Genomic DNA, 15,638 nt, shown 5'->3' with positions numbered 1-15,638 from the left:
TTTTAGCATGAAGTTCTTCATACTACGATTGCAAGAAACCTATGCGATTTCGGTAAAAGTTTTCTGCAATGTGATTGGTCGGCCCAGGCTCTGGGCGTGGCCTAATAGCCAGTTGCAAGGGTCTAATACCGAAAAAGCATAGGATTCTTGCAATCGCAGTATACTTTCTTGCAGTCATAGTATACTAACATTTCATACTTTTAAAATACAAAGCATTCATGCTATAAACGATTGATTTTTCTCTCCGTGCAAGAATATAAAAAATACTAAAATATTGTAATTGAAAAATATATCAATTAAAAAATAATTGGGTTAAAAAAATACTCGAATTAAAAAATATTCCAATTAAAAAACATCTGAAATTAAAAGTATTTAAATTAAAAAATTAACATTTTAATTAAAAAATAATTCAATTAAAAAACATTTCAATTCAAAAATATTTTAATTTACAATAAAACAATTCTCAATTTTTTTGATTGTGAATTAGATAAAAAACCAATGGAAATTTTGAAAGTATTGACAAAATTTCTGTCGTGTTTTAAGAAAGTATAAAATAAAAAATAAATCAAATTAAAATTAATAAAATTTTTCTTTTCTGGAAAAAAAACTTTGATAAAATGAAATTCAAGAAAATGAGAAATCTTGGATTTTTTTTTTAAATCTGCGATGGAATGTACTGGGAAAATAATCTGTTATTTGCAGGTCGAAATTATGCGGTCAAAAAGAGCAGCTCTATCATTGAAAATAAAATATTGCAAATATATGCGTATATATACGATAAGCTGGCTCTGTCTCTAGACTAGAAGGAACGTGTCGTTCGTGAGCACGTCGAAGACTACAAGAGCTTCTTTTCAACTACAAGATAGCAGGAGTTTTCGTTTCAATAGAGAAAAAGAAAATCTCAAATGCGACAACAATTTCAAGAAATTTTCAATAATTTTTACTAATTAAATTTTCATAATTCTTCATTTTTGAAATTTTTTTTTTGGAAATACTCCTTTTTAGGAAATTGAGATGAAACTATTATTTCATCTTTTCGCAATTTAATTGCCTTAAAAACTAATTTTAATTTTAATTTTATATTTTCGATTTTTATTTTTTGTTCTTATTTTCAATTTTCAGTTTTTATTTTCAATTTTTAGTTTTTATTTCCAACTTTCAATTTCTAGTTTTCATTTTCAATTTAATTTTTAGTTTTAATTATCAATTAAAATTTAATTTTCAGTTTTTATTTTCAATTTAATTTTAATTTTCAGTTTTTATTTTCAGTTTTAATTTTAAGTTTCAGTTTGCTTTCGCATTTGAGATTTCCTAATTTCTGGTCGGATAAATACAGTGACTGTATTATTTTTCATTATTAAAAAAAAGGACAATTTTTTGTTGACCTTTTTTTAAAGAATTTCTAGTCGTTTGGCGACCAGCACCTGCTGACTTTCGTGTTCGGTTAAACTCCAAAGGGACTCCCTTTGGCGACGTCCATGGGAAGAAAAATAAGAAGGGAAACAAGATCACACAAAGTGACTTTCAGGTGAGGCAAGGCATTGACTTGTACGGCATCGAACCGGTTTCAAGCCGCATAAACATACACACATATAAATACATATATGTGAGAAACTATGTACAATTCAATGTTGTACTAGTCGCATGGTGCTTGGTGAAATGTAAATTTAGAAGGTACAGTGTACTACCGGACACCGGAATCTGATGTTTGCCAATTCCTAGCGGTGGAATCAACTCCAATTGCGTCTCCGATGGAGATTGAAGGCATTCGGCAGGCGTCAACTGTAAAATAAACAGAAATTATCATCTACTGAGAAAAGACAAGTTTTTCATATCTGTATACAATAAACAAATTAAAATTCGACTTGACTTCTGTATTTTAAACTTTTTTTTATAAAAGCAGACTTTGCGCTAGATAATTAAGTTAATTAATTAATTAATTTAGTTAATTAAGTTACCTTTAAGATTTTACCTTGCTGTCAAAAAAGATAAAATGTAAAATTTAAGTTTCTTATTTTTATTACAATCATCAATTTGCGAAAACATTTATAAAAAAAAGATAATTCGTTCATTTGAAAGTTCAAAACTTGTGGATCATGCTTTAAGGCCGAAAATTTAGTTCTGCATTCTATTTTCCAAACTTCTTTCTAATTTTCATAAAAAATATTTACGTTATTTCTTATTCGGCAAATAACTTCAATTCTTAATTTTTACAAAATTCAATAATTTTCTAAATTTTTAATTTAAAATTCTTCAAAGATACGATGAAACTTATCTATTTAAAAATAATTTTTAAAAGTAGAAAAAATACAAATAATTACAAAAAACGAATTTTTTTCATAATTTTCAAATTAAATTTCATTCAAAACTTTGAATAATTTTTGTTGAATAAATATTTAAATACTCATTTATTTTTCCACCAGGAGTTACAATATTTTAAATGATTTAATACCTACTTTAATATGATTTAAAATTTAACAATATCTGAAAATTAAAACTCTAATTCTTCCAAAATTCAATCAATTTTTGTTGTTGAAATTTTTAAATAAAATTATTCAAAACTTTAAACATTTTATTTCGAAGTAAAAATTTAAATATTGTTTCACTTCAACAACAATAAAACTTTTCAAAGATTTCAATTCAAAAAATCTTTTGAAATTTAATCAATTTTAAAAATTCACCCTATAACGCTTGTAATATTCAATTATCAACTAAAATTTTAAATGAAATTCAATTTTAAATCAAATTTTTTTCAGAAAATTCTACGAAAATTCAATTATTTAAATACAAAAATAAATAAGTTATTGAATAATTGAATATTTCTTTAAATTTAATTTTTATAAAGAGCTTTATCAACAATTTTTTAAAACAATTAAATATTGTTTTTATTATTGAACTGAAAAAAATTCGAAAATGTCGTTTATTTAATTCATTGTTGTCACAAAAATTTTATTATTTTCACAAACAATACAAATTTTCTCTGAAATTTAATTATTTAAAAATTTATGAAAAAAATTCTTTCTAAGAATTCAATTATTTTCATAAATAATAAAACGCGTTGCTGAATTTCAAATTGAGGCTCCGGATCTTAAAAGGGCACTTTTACCATTTAAAGTCAATGCTGAAAGTGCCCTTTTAAGATCCGGAGCCTCAATTTCTTTTAAAAAAATAATTATTTTCAAAATAATTATTAAAATTCCTTCAAAAAATTCAATTACTTTCACAAATGCAGATACAGTTCTTCGAAACAATTCAATTATTTTGATGAATTGTAAAATTCCTGTCAAGAATTCAATTATTTTTGTAAATAATAAAATTTTTCTGAAAAATTCAATCATTTTCAATACAATTTTAATAAAATTTCTAGGAAAAAATTCAATTATATTCAAGACAGTTTTCATAAAATCTCTCTAAAAGGTAGAATTGTTTTTGAAAATTGTAATAAAATTTTTCTAAACAATTCAATTGTTCTCAAAAGTTTTTAATAAAAATTCTTTGTAAATTTCAATTATTTTCAACATTTTCAATTTAAAATTATTTTAAAAAGTACATCGACAATTTAATTATTTCTGAAAATAATTGAATTCTTGAATAGAATTTTCTTAAAACTTTTTTAAATAATTGAATCCCTGCGAAAAAATTTATTATTTCTACAAATAATTGAATTTTTGCAAAATTTAAAAAAATAAGTGAATTTTTGAGAAGAATTTTATTGAAATTGTTTCTAAAATAATTGAATTCATGTAAAAAATTTACTATTTATTGATGTTCTTTTATTTATTGAACTCTTTCGAAGAATTTAAAAATAATTTAATTTTCCCTGCAATTCAATTAAAATTGTATTTAAAATAATTTTATTCCAACGAAAATTTCATTATTTGTGAAAATAATTTAATTCTTGAATTGAATTTTTATTAAAAGTTTTTTAAATAATTGAACTCCTGTGAAAATTTCAATAATTTTTTAAAATAATTGAATTTTTTCGAAGAGTTTTTACAAGATTTTTAAAAATAATTGAAATTTTCGAAGAAATCAATTAAAAATTGTTTTGAAAATAAGTGAAATCCTCATGAGAATTTTATTATTTATATAAAAATAATTAAATTTTTTACGAAGATTTTTATTATTTATAAATTTACTTTTTGGCAAAGAATTTTATTACAATTACTGAAAATAATTGAATTCTTCATAAAGTTCAATTGCTTTTAAAATTTTCATTTAAAATTATCAAAAAAAAAAAACTTCATTATTTTCAAGAATATTGAAATAAATTCTTTAAAAACAGTTCAATTATTTTACAGAATTTTAATAAAAATCTTTCCAAGAATTAAATTATTTTCAACACAAACAACAATTATTAATATAGATTTTTTGAGGTTTTTATTTTCTAACAATATATTTAATTGAAGAATTTCCGAATAATAGTAATTTCATAAAATTCAATTGCAAACAAATGGATTTGAAAATTCTCGAAAAACTTTTTCAAAAATTCCTAAAAATAATTGATTTAATGAAGAATTTTAGTTAAAAATTGTAGAAAATAATAATTGAATTGAAATGATGAAAATAATTTTGAAAAAGTTGAAGTAACAATGTTTTTATAATATAAAGTCATGATTTTATTATTCGGTCATATTTTATGATAAAAATAAATATTCTTAGAAGTTGTTTTATTTCAAAAAGGTTTAAATTTGAAATTTTTGAAAATCCTATGGAAAAATAATTCCTATGGAAAAAATAATAATGATTAAATAATAATGATTTAAAGAAGAAGTTATTGATGTTTTCGAATAATTTTCCAATTAAAAAAATTCGTAAATAAATTTAATAGAACCTTTTTTTGAGTATCTAATAATTTTTAGAGTGAATCAAAATTTTCTTTAGCTTTAGGGAAAAAGTAAAAATTTTGTCTGTAAATCAGAGAAAAATCAGGGAAAAACAAAATTAAATTTTTCTTGCAACTCTGAAATAGTACTAATAATTACATTTTTCAGAATAAAAATTAAAAACCACTTTTCTTTAAATTAAGCAAAAAAAAATAAAGAAATAAATAAATGGAAAAAGAAGAGGAGAGAAGAGAAGAGAATGTTGTTGAATTTAACGAAATGAAAACTTACAAGAGTCGCCTGTTGCGGTATCGCCGAGAGGTTACCAACGCTAGCGTGATTATAGTAATTTGTTGGACTGACTGGCGGTGAAGGATGGGGCCAGTAGAAAATTTGCGAATATGTCGGTGGTGGAAATGGAGTTGCAATCCCAGCTGGAGGCGGATACATCGCTCCTGTAGTGATTTGCTGTTGCTGTATTATCGGATTTCCTGGTGAAATAAAATATTAATGCAACAACTGTATAATTATATATTCATCATTATTACAAATTTCAATTCATTTTTGTCAGTAGTTCTCCAAATATTGTCGGAAAATAAAATTCAATTATTATTTTTTTTTGTTTTTTTTTCTTTACAGGATGAATATTTGACTTTTGATGAATATTGATGGGGAGGACACAATAAAGAGTTAATAAAGTGTTTCGAAACGGAATAATTGTGACACCAGTAGAAAGTTAATTTTGCATACGTGAAAAACACCAATAGCCAAATTAACATAGAACCCAAATGATATATATGTACAAAAAAAAAGTAATAAATTCAAAAACTACTTATTTCAAAATAAAAATATTTCCGTTACATTTCCCGTGACTCGAGGAAAACCAGAAAATCCCCGTTTTTCACACTTTTAACAGAATAACATAAATATGAAAAAATAAACCCTTGTTTAAAGTTTGAAATTAATAAGAGAGTTTTAGACCACATGATATATTGTACTCCTGACAAGGAAACGCAAACCTTTTTCAAAAAAAAAAAAAATATTTAGATTTTTTTCAAATTTTTTCAATTTTATTTTCAAAAAAAAAATTGCAGTTTTTTGAAAAATTATGCTTCAATTTTTAAATGTTAAAATTCGAAAAAAAGCGAGGAAAATAGAGTGGATTCTGAAAATAAAAGCAATAAAGGAATAAATATTTCTAGAAAAAAAATAAATAAATAAAAAAATGAAGGCTGGTGAATCCTTGTCAGTTTTGGAATAATGATTGACTTGGCCTACCTGGAAGCACAGAAGTTAGTATTTGTACGTAGAAGTCCCGCTACCAAATCGCAATATTGACACTGCACCATTGTAACAAAGTACTTAGTAAATTTGTACGTACACGTTGCACCACCTTTTGCTTCTTTTTCTCTTTTTTTCCTCTTTTTTGCCCCGACGCCAAATTACCAAAAACATTCAAACTAACTCTCGCTCAACTTTCAACTTTCTCACTTCCCTGACATTCAAAAATTTCAATTAGAATCCAATTAAAGCCTGAAAAAATCCCCCATCACAGGGAACCAGAAATTTTTCTCTCTCCATTTTCATTGAAGCTCATTGAAATTTATTCGAAAATTACTTTCACAATATTTTTATCGTACCACTATTTCTGAATTTTGAAAAAAAAAATGTTGTATTTATTATTTTTAATCAACTTGTAATATATAGAATTTTATTCAAATTTTCAAAAATAATTTAATAGCTTCGAAGAATTTTACTGCAATAAATAATTAAATTTAAAACAAATCTTAATTTTGGAAAATTTTGTGAAAATAATTGAATTCCCAACAATTTTAACCCTTTGAGAATCAAATTTTTTCTTAAAAAATCGCGATTTTTCATTTTTAAGCAAACTTTTCAGGGAAAGTTATTGAAGTTTTTTACTTAAAGACCAGTGCTTGTGATACGAAATTTTCCAGACTATGTGAAAATTATTGTTTCAATATTCAGTTTTAAAAATTAAAAAATTTATGCACGAGTTAATAACAAAATGTTCATGTTGCCTGAAAGCAACACTGGTCCTCAAAGGGTTAATAAAATTTGATCAAAGGAAAATTAATGAAAAATATCTTTAAAAAAGTATATTAAAATATTTTTTAAAAACGTAATTTTTAGAATTTTTTTTTTAATTTCTATTTTTAAAATTCAATTAATTTCAATTGAAAAAAAATTTTTTTTTATTAAAATTTAATTTTTCAATTAAAAAAAAAATAAATTCGATTCATATTTTCAAAAACTCTAATATTTACAAAGAAAGTAATCACAATGGAATTTTTTTTGAAAAGCAAATTTTTTTAGAATATTGTCATTAAATTGGAAAAATCAAATATTATAATATTTTTAATGAAAATTCTTCAAAAACTTTATTTATTTATATTATAGACAAAACTTCTTTTGAAAAATTCAATTATTTTCAGAAATTTTTACTGAATCTCAATAATAATTAGTCTATTTTTTAATTATAATTGAAAAGTCTGTTGCCATTTAGAAAGTATTTAAAAATATACTTTTTAAAGTAATTTTCTTTATTATATAATTTTTTGGAATTCAATTACTTTCAATCTTTTTAATTAGATATAAGTTTTTGAAAATTAAATTATTTGCAATAGAAACTAATTTCATTAAAACTTTAAAAAATCTAATTTTTTATAGAATTATATTAAAATTTTTCAAAAAAATGATTATTTTTAAATTTTTCAAAAGTTTTTTTCAAAATACAATTATTTTTCAAACAATTTACTAAATTTCAATTATTTGGAAAAGTTTTAATTATATCATATTGAAAAATCTGTAATTTATTTATTTAAGGATAATTAATTTATTTATTATATTTCAAAAGTTTTTTAAAAAATTTGTTTCATAAACTCATTTTTAAGGGATTTTTTTTATTAAAATTTGTTAAAAATCAATTCTTTTCAATATTTTTATTAAATATTTTTGATAATTCACGTTAATGACTTAAAGATTTTAAAGGTTTTTTATTATAATTTTTTAAAAATGAAATATTTAAAAAAAAAGTAAATTTAAAATATTAAAAAAATTCTAATTTTTTAGCCTTATTGTTTAAATTTTGAAAAAATAATGTATTTTCATATAATTATAATTAAAATTATTCAAAAACTTGATTCTTTTTTAACAATTTCCATATATTCATTAAAAAAAATTCAATTATTTTCAGAAAATTTTTCTAAATTTCAATTATTTGGAAATTTTTCAATTGGGTATATTTAACTAAAATTATTATAATTATTGAAAAATTGTGAAAAAATATTCCAAAAAAATTAATTTTTATGATTCTATTGATTATAATTGTTTAAAAATTAATTTTTAAAAATAATTTTAGTTAATGGATATTTTTGATAATTCACCTTAATAACTTTTTTTGAAAAAATCGTAAAGAGTTTTGGTAACAATTTTCATTAAAAAAAATGAATTTTTGTATCAAAATAATTAAATTTTCGTTCAACTTTCCAAATTTATGAATAAAAATTGAATTCTTGAGAAGAAATTTATTAAAATAGCTTTGAAAATAATTAAAATTATTTCGGTAAGTTTTATTAAAATAATTAGATTTATTTGAAGAGCTTACAAATTTTTAACAATAATTCAATTTTTTTCAGAAGTTTTCTTAAAATTTGCATTGAAAATTAATAATACAATTTTTGATTAAGAATTTGATTATTTATGAAAAGAATTGAATTGTTTCGAAGAATTCTTTCAAAACATTTTTGAAAATATTTAAAATTTTGAAAAGAATATTGAATACCTACTTGTAAAGAATTTTATCAAAATTTTGGAAATAAGTGAATTCTTTGGAAGAATTGTTTTACAATTTAAAAAGAAAAGGAATTTTTTTGACAAATTGATATGAAAATAGTATTAAAAAAATTGAATTCTTATGAAGTATTTTATTAATTATGAAAATAATTGAATTCTTGTGAAGATATTTATTAATTTTTTTTTTAAATAACTGAATTGTTTCAATGAATTGAATAAAAAATTTCTAACAGAATAGATAATAATAACTATTAATAAATGAATTTTGTTTAATTTTCTATCTAAAATTATTTGAAAATTGAAGTTGATATTTGAAAACAAAAGTTTTTTTGCAATTTTTTAATTTGCTTAAGCTTAATATTAAAATTATAACGCTTTTCGCGCCTAACTATATATAAATTATATAAATTATTGTAGAAAAAAGAATTAAAAATATGAAAAATAAATTTAAAAAAAACTTATTGTCAAGTTCAATAAAAAAAATTGATAATTTGGTAGTACGAAGCAGAAATTATTAAAAAAATTTAGTGGTACGATTTTCTTTTCTTTTCTTTTTTTTTTGAGATAAAAATATAAAATTTGCTTCATTGAAATATAAAATATGGCCCGTTCACCAGTTGACAGTATACAGGCCCCGGAAACAGCACCAAAAACATTAAGACCCGTTCTTTTGTCAATGTCAAGCTGATTTGTTGACAGGTCAGGACGTAGCAATAATTGAATAGTTTTGCATAATAAAAATGTGAAAAATTATTAAAAATCTAAACTTATACACTTCCACGCATTTTGTCACCCAGTAAAAATTTATCGAAAATTATATGAACATATAGCTATAATTATTTATCAAAATTTTTATTTATAAATTTAAAAATACAAAAGCTTTCTTTCATAACGAAGTGAAAATAAATTTTTTTTAACGAAAAATATTTAATTTTCAAACGAATTTTTAGTGGTTGACAAATAAAAAAATATGAAAATAGTATTAAAGAGCCATAGCATCACCAACAAAGAAACAAAAAAGAATTGCGAGATTTTTTTTTTATAAAAGTGAAATGAAGAATTATTGTCCATAATAAATATATAATTATATGAAAATTTGTGGAACTGTAAACGAAATTTTATTTACTTATAAATGTAAAACGCAATTTTCGCATGTTTCATTTAAAAACTAAAGTGATTTCTAATAATTTAAACTTTTCACTATATAGAATTTCGAATGAACTTCCTTTCAATAGAAATTTTTCAATTATTTTTAACAGTAATTATTTATTTTCATTTTTTCTCTTCTTTGCAAAATGTTTCTTTAAAAGAATATTTTTTCTTATATTTTAATTATATTAAAAACAGTTAAAACTATTTTTAAAAATAGTTATTTCATAAATGTGATAATTTTTTCGAAACACAAAAATAAAATAATTTATTTCGATCGAAACTCTATATTTTTCGGGGCTATGAAAGCAGGCATCTCTGGTAAATAATATTTATTAATTAAGTAATGTTAGTGAGAACTAATTTTGGCAAATAAATTTTTAGAAAACAATGTAATGACTTTTTAAAATATTCTCTATAACCAGACCCAAAAAAAAATATTTCGCACATTTATTAACTAAATATTCGTGTAACTATCAATTGAAAGTTCTGATAAAATTTTATTTACTGTTTTCAAAAGTAAATTGCTGGCAAAATATTGCAATAAATTAAAAAATAAAAAGTAGGTACATTGAAAAAAAATGTAAAATGTAAATTAAACAAATGAAATAAATAAATTATTCCCGTCTATAAATAAATAAATGAAAAGTAAAGTAGAAAAATTAAAAGTCAATTATGAGAGAAAAGGTAAAACTTGGAAAAAAATTAGAAAAATGAAAAATAAATTAAATAAAACTTAAGTTAGAAAAACTGAAAAGAAAATTAGAAAAATGAATAAAAAGTATCAAGAAAATAGAAAAGTAAATTAAACAAATGAAAAATTTTCCTAAATTACGTGAATTTTGAAAAATGCAAAGTAAATTAATTAATTTTAAGAAAATAAAAAGTAAATTAATAAAATATGTAAAACGTGAATTAAAATCAGAAATTAGAAAAATTAATAGTTAATCAAAAAAAAATAAAACAAATTGGAAAAATTAATAGTAAATCAAATAAATAAATAAAACGTAAATTAGAAAAATGAAAAAGAAATAAAAAGTGAATTAGAAAAATAAAAATTAAATAAAAACCGTAATCAGAACAAAATTAGAAAAATGAAAAGGGAATTAAAAAAAATTAAATCGTAATTTAGAAAAAAAAATTTATAACAGAAAGTGAACTAAAAAAAAATAAATTTAAAAAATGCGTTAGAAGAAAAAAATTGAAAAAACGGAAAGAAAACTGAAAAAAGAAATTAAAAAAGAAATGTAGAAAAAAATTGAAAAAACGGAAATTTAACTGAAAAAACAATAAATAAATAAAAAAAATTAAGTGAAAAATATTACAAATTTGAAAGTAAATAAACATAAGAGAAGAAAATATAAACATTAATTCTAAAATGGAATTTGCCGATATATTGTAATGAACCGGAACGAAAAATGAACTTTGCTTTTTATCCTAAATATTGACTGAAAGTCAAGATATAGAAGCTCCCAAAAACAAAACCGGTTTCTTAAATTCACGATTCGACGCCGATTAGCCACTTGAAATTCCTGTTTAAAATCACATATTTTTAATTCGTACTTTGAACTTTTCTATACACACACATATATATTAACCAATTTGATAAATTCAATTCGAATCAAAACCAGTTCTATTTCATTATCTTTTTTTTATTTCTATATCAGTAAATAAATTCTTCAGAACTTTCAATATATAAATAAAATGTCTATACATCTTAGAGAAAAAAAATTGCCAATATTAAAAAAACCCAAGTTATTAAATCTATAAAAAAAAATGATTTCCTAAACTGCCACCAATTGGAAAAAATACGTTTTTCAAACTTGAATAAAAAAAAAATTGTTTTCAGACATTTCTGATTAATTTTCATATAATTTCAACATATTTTTTCTTTTCGAGTATTAAACCAACGCTGAGGATGAAAAGACTTTTTGAGTGAGAAAACAAATGGGAGGATAGAAATTTTAGAAAAAGGGGGATTATATAGTGGATTAAGAAAAAAAATAGTGATAGAAAATCCCAACTGTTATGACAAAGAATTTTTTGATTGAATCGTCACGCACCAAAGATACCTGCGAGCCCCCGTGAAATTACTATTAAACAAGACCTTCTCATTTTTTATGAGAATGTAAAACAGGATTTTGATGATTGTACTTTTTTCTAAATATTATCCGCCAAGGGGCGAAAGGAAAAAGAAGAGAAAGTCCAAAATTTCATGCAATCAGTTTATTTATTTATTTTTTTTTTAAAGCAAAAAATTCTCGTCATGCAAATAATGATTTTTCTCTAAAGAATCTAATGATTTTCTTGATTTTATTAAATGAAAAAAAATTAGGTGGTTCATGATTTTTTTTCAACTTATTAACGTGAATTATTAAAAACATTTTAATCAAAAATATTGAAATAAATTGATTTTTAAAAACTTGTAATAAAAAAACCATTAAAATAAGTGTTTTAAAAATATTTACCAATAACTATTGAAAGATAAAAAAAAATTCTCTGAAACAATTCAATTATTTTTTCACATTTTAATAAAATTCCTCGCAAAATTTCAATTATTTTCCAAATAATTTTCATAAAATTTCTCAAAAGAATTCAATTATTTCCAAAAATTTGATAAAATTCTTTACAAGTATTCAACTATTTTCAATAATTTGGATTCAATTTAACGAAACAATTCAATTATTTTTTAAAAATTTAATAAAAATCTTCACAAAAATTCAATTATTTTCAAAAATTTTGATTCAATTCATCGAAACATTTCAATTATTTTCGAAAAATTTAATAAAAACCTTCACAAAAATTCTATTATTTTCAAAACTTTTGATTCCATTCATCTAAACAATTAAATTATTTTCGATAAATTTATTAAAAATCTTCACAAGAATTCAATTATTTTCAATACTATTTTCATATCAATTTGTCGAAAAAATTCCATTTTTTTTTAATTTTTCAATTTTTTCGAAAGAATTCAATTATTTCGAAAAATTTAATAAAATTCTTTACAAGTATTCAATTATTTTCATAAATAATAAAATTCTTTGCAGAAATTAAATTATTTTCAATGCAAATTTTAGAAAAACTTCTTTAAATAATTTAATAATTTTAAAAAATTTTAAATAATTTTCTCCTTCGTAAAAATTTAAATTTTTTAAAAAAAATTGTAATAAAAAATCTCTTAAAAATTAATTTATTATAAATATTTTTCCAAAAGCTTTGAAATATACTAAATAAAAAAATATTATCGTTAAATAAATTAATAATAGATTATTCAATACCATAAAATTAAAACTTTTCCAAATAATTGAAATTTAGTAAATTCTTTGGAAAATAATTGCTTTTTCAAAAAAAATTTGAAAAATTAAAAAATACTCAATTTTTTGAACAATTTTAATAAAATTTTTATAAAAAATTATATTATTTAAAAAGTTTCAATGAAATTAGATTCTTTCGTAAATAATTGAATTTTCGAAAATATTTAATTAAAAATATTGAAAATAATTAAATTTTTCAAAAGAATTTTTGTCTAATTTTAAAAAATAAAGATTTTGAAGAATTTTAATTAGAAATATTAAAATTCATAATTTTTCCAAAAGTAGTGACAAGTTTTGAAAAAATTAGTTTTTTTTTAAAATTTAATTAACTTTTTTCTGAAAATAATTGAATTATAAACAAATTACATATATTAACAAAATTTTATTAATAAATAGATTTTTATAAATATTATTCTATTTTTTAAAAATTTTAACAATAACTCTAAAAAATCTTATTCTTCAAAAAATGTAATTGTTATCATTTTTTATAGATATTTCAATTTTCGAAAATATGTAATTGAAAATATTGAAAATAATAGAATTTAAAAAAATTAGAATAAATAAAATTCTAAGAATTACTTGTTTGAAAAAAAGTTATTTTAATAATTTTTGGAAGATTCTTTTCATTAATTTTTATTTAATTTACATTTTAAAAATAGAAAAAAACTAATTTTCCAAAATTTTTGAGTGTTTGAAATATTTTTCTGGGCTCCAATATTATTTTTAAAAAATTACCAACATAATAGCAATATTTCGAAGAAAAGTCGAAAAAATCTAATTTTTTGAAAAATAAGTCTCAGAAAAAGCACTGTTTTTTGAATAAAGACGACTATTTTTAAAAATAGTGGAAAAAAGTTGAAAAAGTCAGTTTATTAAAACAAAAGAAAAATTTTCATAAATAAATTTACCGAAATGCACTGAAAAAATGTTCTTCCCTAATTTAATTTAACAATATGATTTTTTTTGAGCCAAAATTATTTTCCGTAAATCAAGAAAAATTTTTTTTCAACGACTAAAAAATCGAAGGCGGATAACGTAAAAAAAGTACAACCACCCTTGGCAAAGGTTTCAAGGATAAAAGACCACCAAACCCGGCAAGCTTAAAAGATAACCACGAGACACGATTACATTTAATAAACATGATTATTGATTACTGATTTTTCTTTTAATATAATCATCGATATTACAGAGTATACAGGTAAAAAAAAATTGTTGTGCGTGTAGATGTGCTCGTACGTTCGTGTGGAATAAATTGTTTTTTTTTTTACTAGCTCCCAATTATTACGTGTAGTTATTATAATGATCTCCTCAAAAAAAAAAAACGAAATTATTAAAAACGAAACATCGAGACTTCAAAATCCCAATCTAATTTTTACGCTACGAAGTGCATTGGATGCATGACCATTAGTTAGCTTTCGCTATATAGGGCAAAGGCAGAAGCTCTAAAAAAAAAAAAAAAAACCTCTTCTATCAAAAACAAATTTTTCGACAAAAAGTTTCCAATCTTTGAAAACAATTTTTTTCATTAATTAATTGAACGATTGAATTATTATTTTCTTTTTCATTGATAAAATTTCATTCATTGATAAAAATACAAAATTGTTCGAGAGAGAAGAGGTAATAATTTTCGTCTCACACCTTTTTTTCAACGTTGAAAAAAATTAGTTTTTAAAGAAAATGAGAGTCAAAAAAAAGCTGTGAAACTGTCGAAGTACCAAAAAACGAAAAAAAAAAACTATTACAAAGCGTGCTGCGGATTTCCAAAGACGAAATTTGTTTTACAAATTAATTAAATCTAATCGTCGCGCATTTCTTTCGTTTTTTTAAACCAGAAATATTTTTTTTTTTTATCACAACAAGCGACGCCGTTCAATCACCAAAAATTTGTTAGCCATCCACAATACCAGACAACACATTTGACACAAGGTCACGTTATAAATGCATATCATTTTTTTTTAATGTCATAAGTTAGTACAGAAAATTAAGTAAATAGAATTATTTGATATTAGAAATATTTTTTGTAAATAAATATGTAAAATAATCTTTGCCCATGATGTATATATATAAATAATATTCTCGTCGCAATGAATGCAGCGAAAGCCAACCGAGTAATGCATTTGGTGCACAATTATTTTTTTTTCTCCATATTTTTTGACGTTGTCTTTTACTATCAATATTAGCGAATAAATATGCTAAATAATTTGAGAGGAAAAGACACAACAAGGGAGTGGAAAAAACTTTTTTTCTTCAAACAATGAAGGAAAAAATTCTTTCACTTTGGATCGACTGGTATTTGAATCTGAAGATTTTTCAGTGGAAAAGGAAAAACAATTCGTGACTTTACAGTTTTTTTCTCCGATGCACGTTTTTTAATTTTGAAAATTAATATTTGAAGGTAGACACAAATTCATTCTTGGAAATTAATTTTTGAAAGTAAACAAATTTATTCCTAGTAATTAAATTTTAAATGTAAAGTTTTGGAAATTAAGTATTTAAAAGTAAAAATTTTAATTTCTAGAAATTAATCTTGAGA

General features: G+C 21.5%; 1 protein-coding gene across 2 annotated transcripts in view; it reads right to left on the bottom strand.

The window, feature by feature from the left end:
- Positions 1–1,194: 1,194 nt before the first annotated feature.
- Positions 1,195–15,638, bottom strand: part of LOC122511686 (RNA-binding protein fusilli-like) — a 111,295-nt gene continuing 96,851 nt past the window's right edge. For both annotated transcript variants that reach the window (XM_043627096.1, XM_043627102.1), the window contains 2 exons: positions 5,118–5,317; positions 1,195–1,782 (listed from right to left, as the gene is read on the bottom strand). In XM_043627096.1, the coding sequence (XP_043483031.1) occupies positions 1,615–1,782; positions 5,118–5,317 (368 nt within the window). In that variant the 3' untranslated portion in view covers positions 1,195–1,614. The remainder of the gene's footprint in view (positions 1,783–5,117; positions 5,318–15,638) is intronic.

The sequence above is a fragment of the Leptopilina heterotoma genome, unplaced genomic scaffold, assembly GCF_015476425.1.
Source record: "Leptopilina heterotoma isolate Lh14 unplaced genomic scaffold, ASM1547642v1 Lhet_121, whole genome shotgun sequence".
Taxonomy (NCBI): domain Eukaryota; kingdom Metazoa; phylum Arthropoda; class Insecta; order Hymenoptera; family Figitidae; genus Leptopilina; species Leptopilina heterotoma.
The sequence above is the reverse complement of the archived record's forward strand: the minus strand, read 5'-3'. Positions and strand labels throughout refer to the sequence as shown.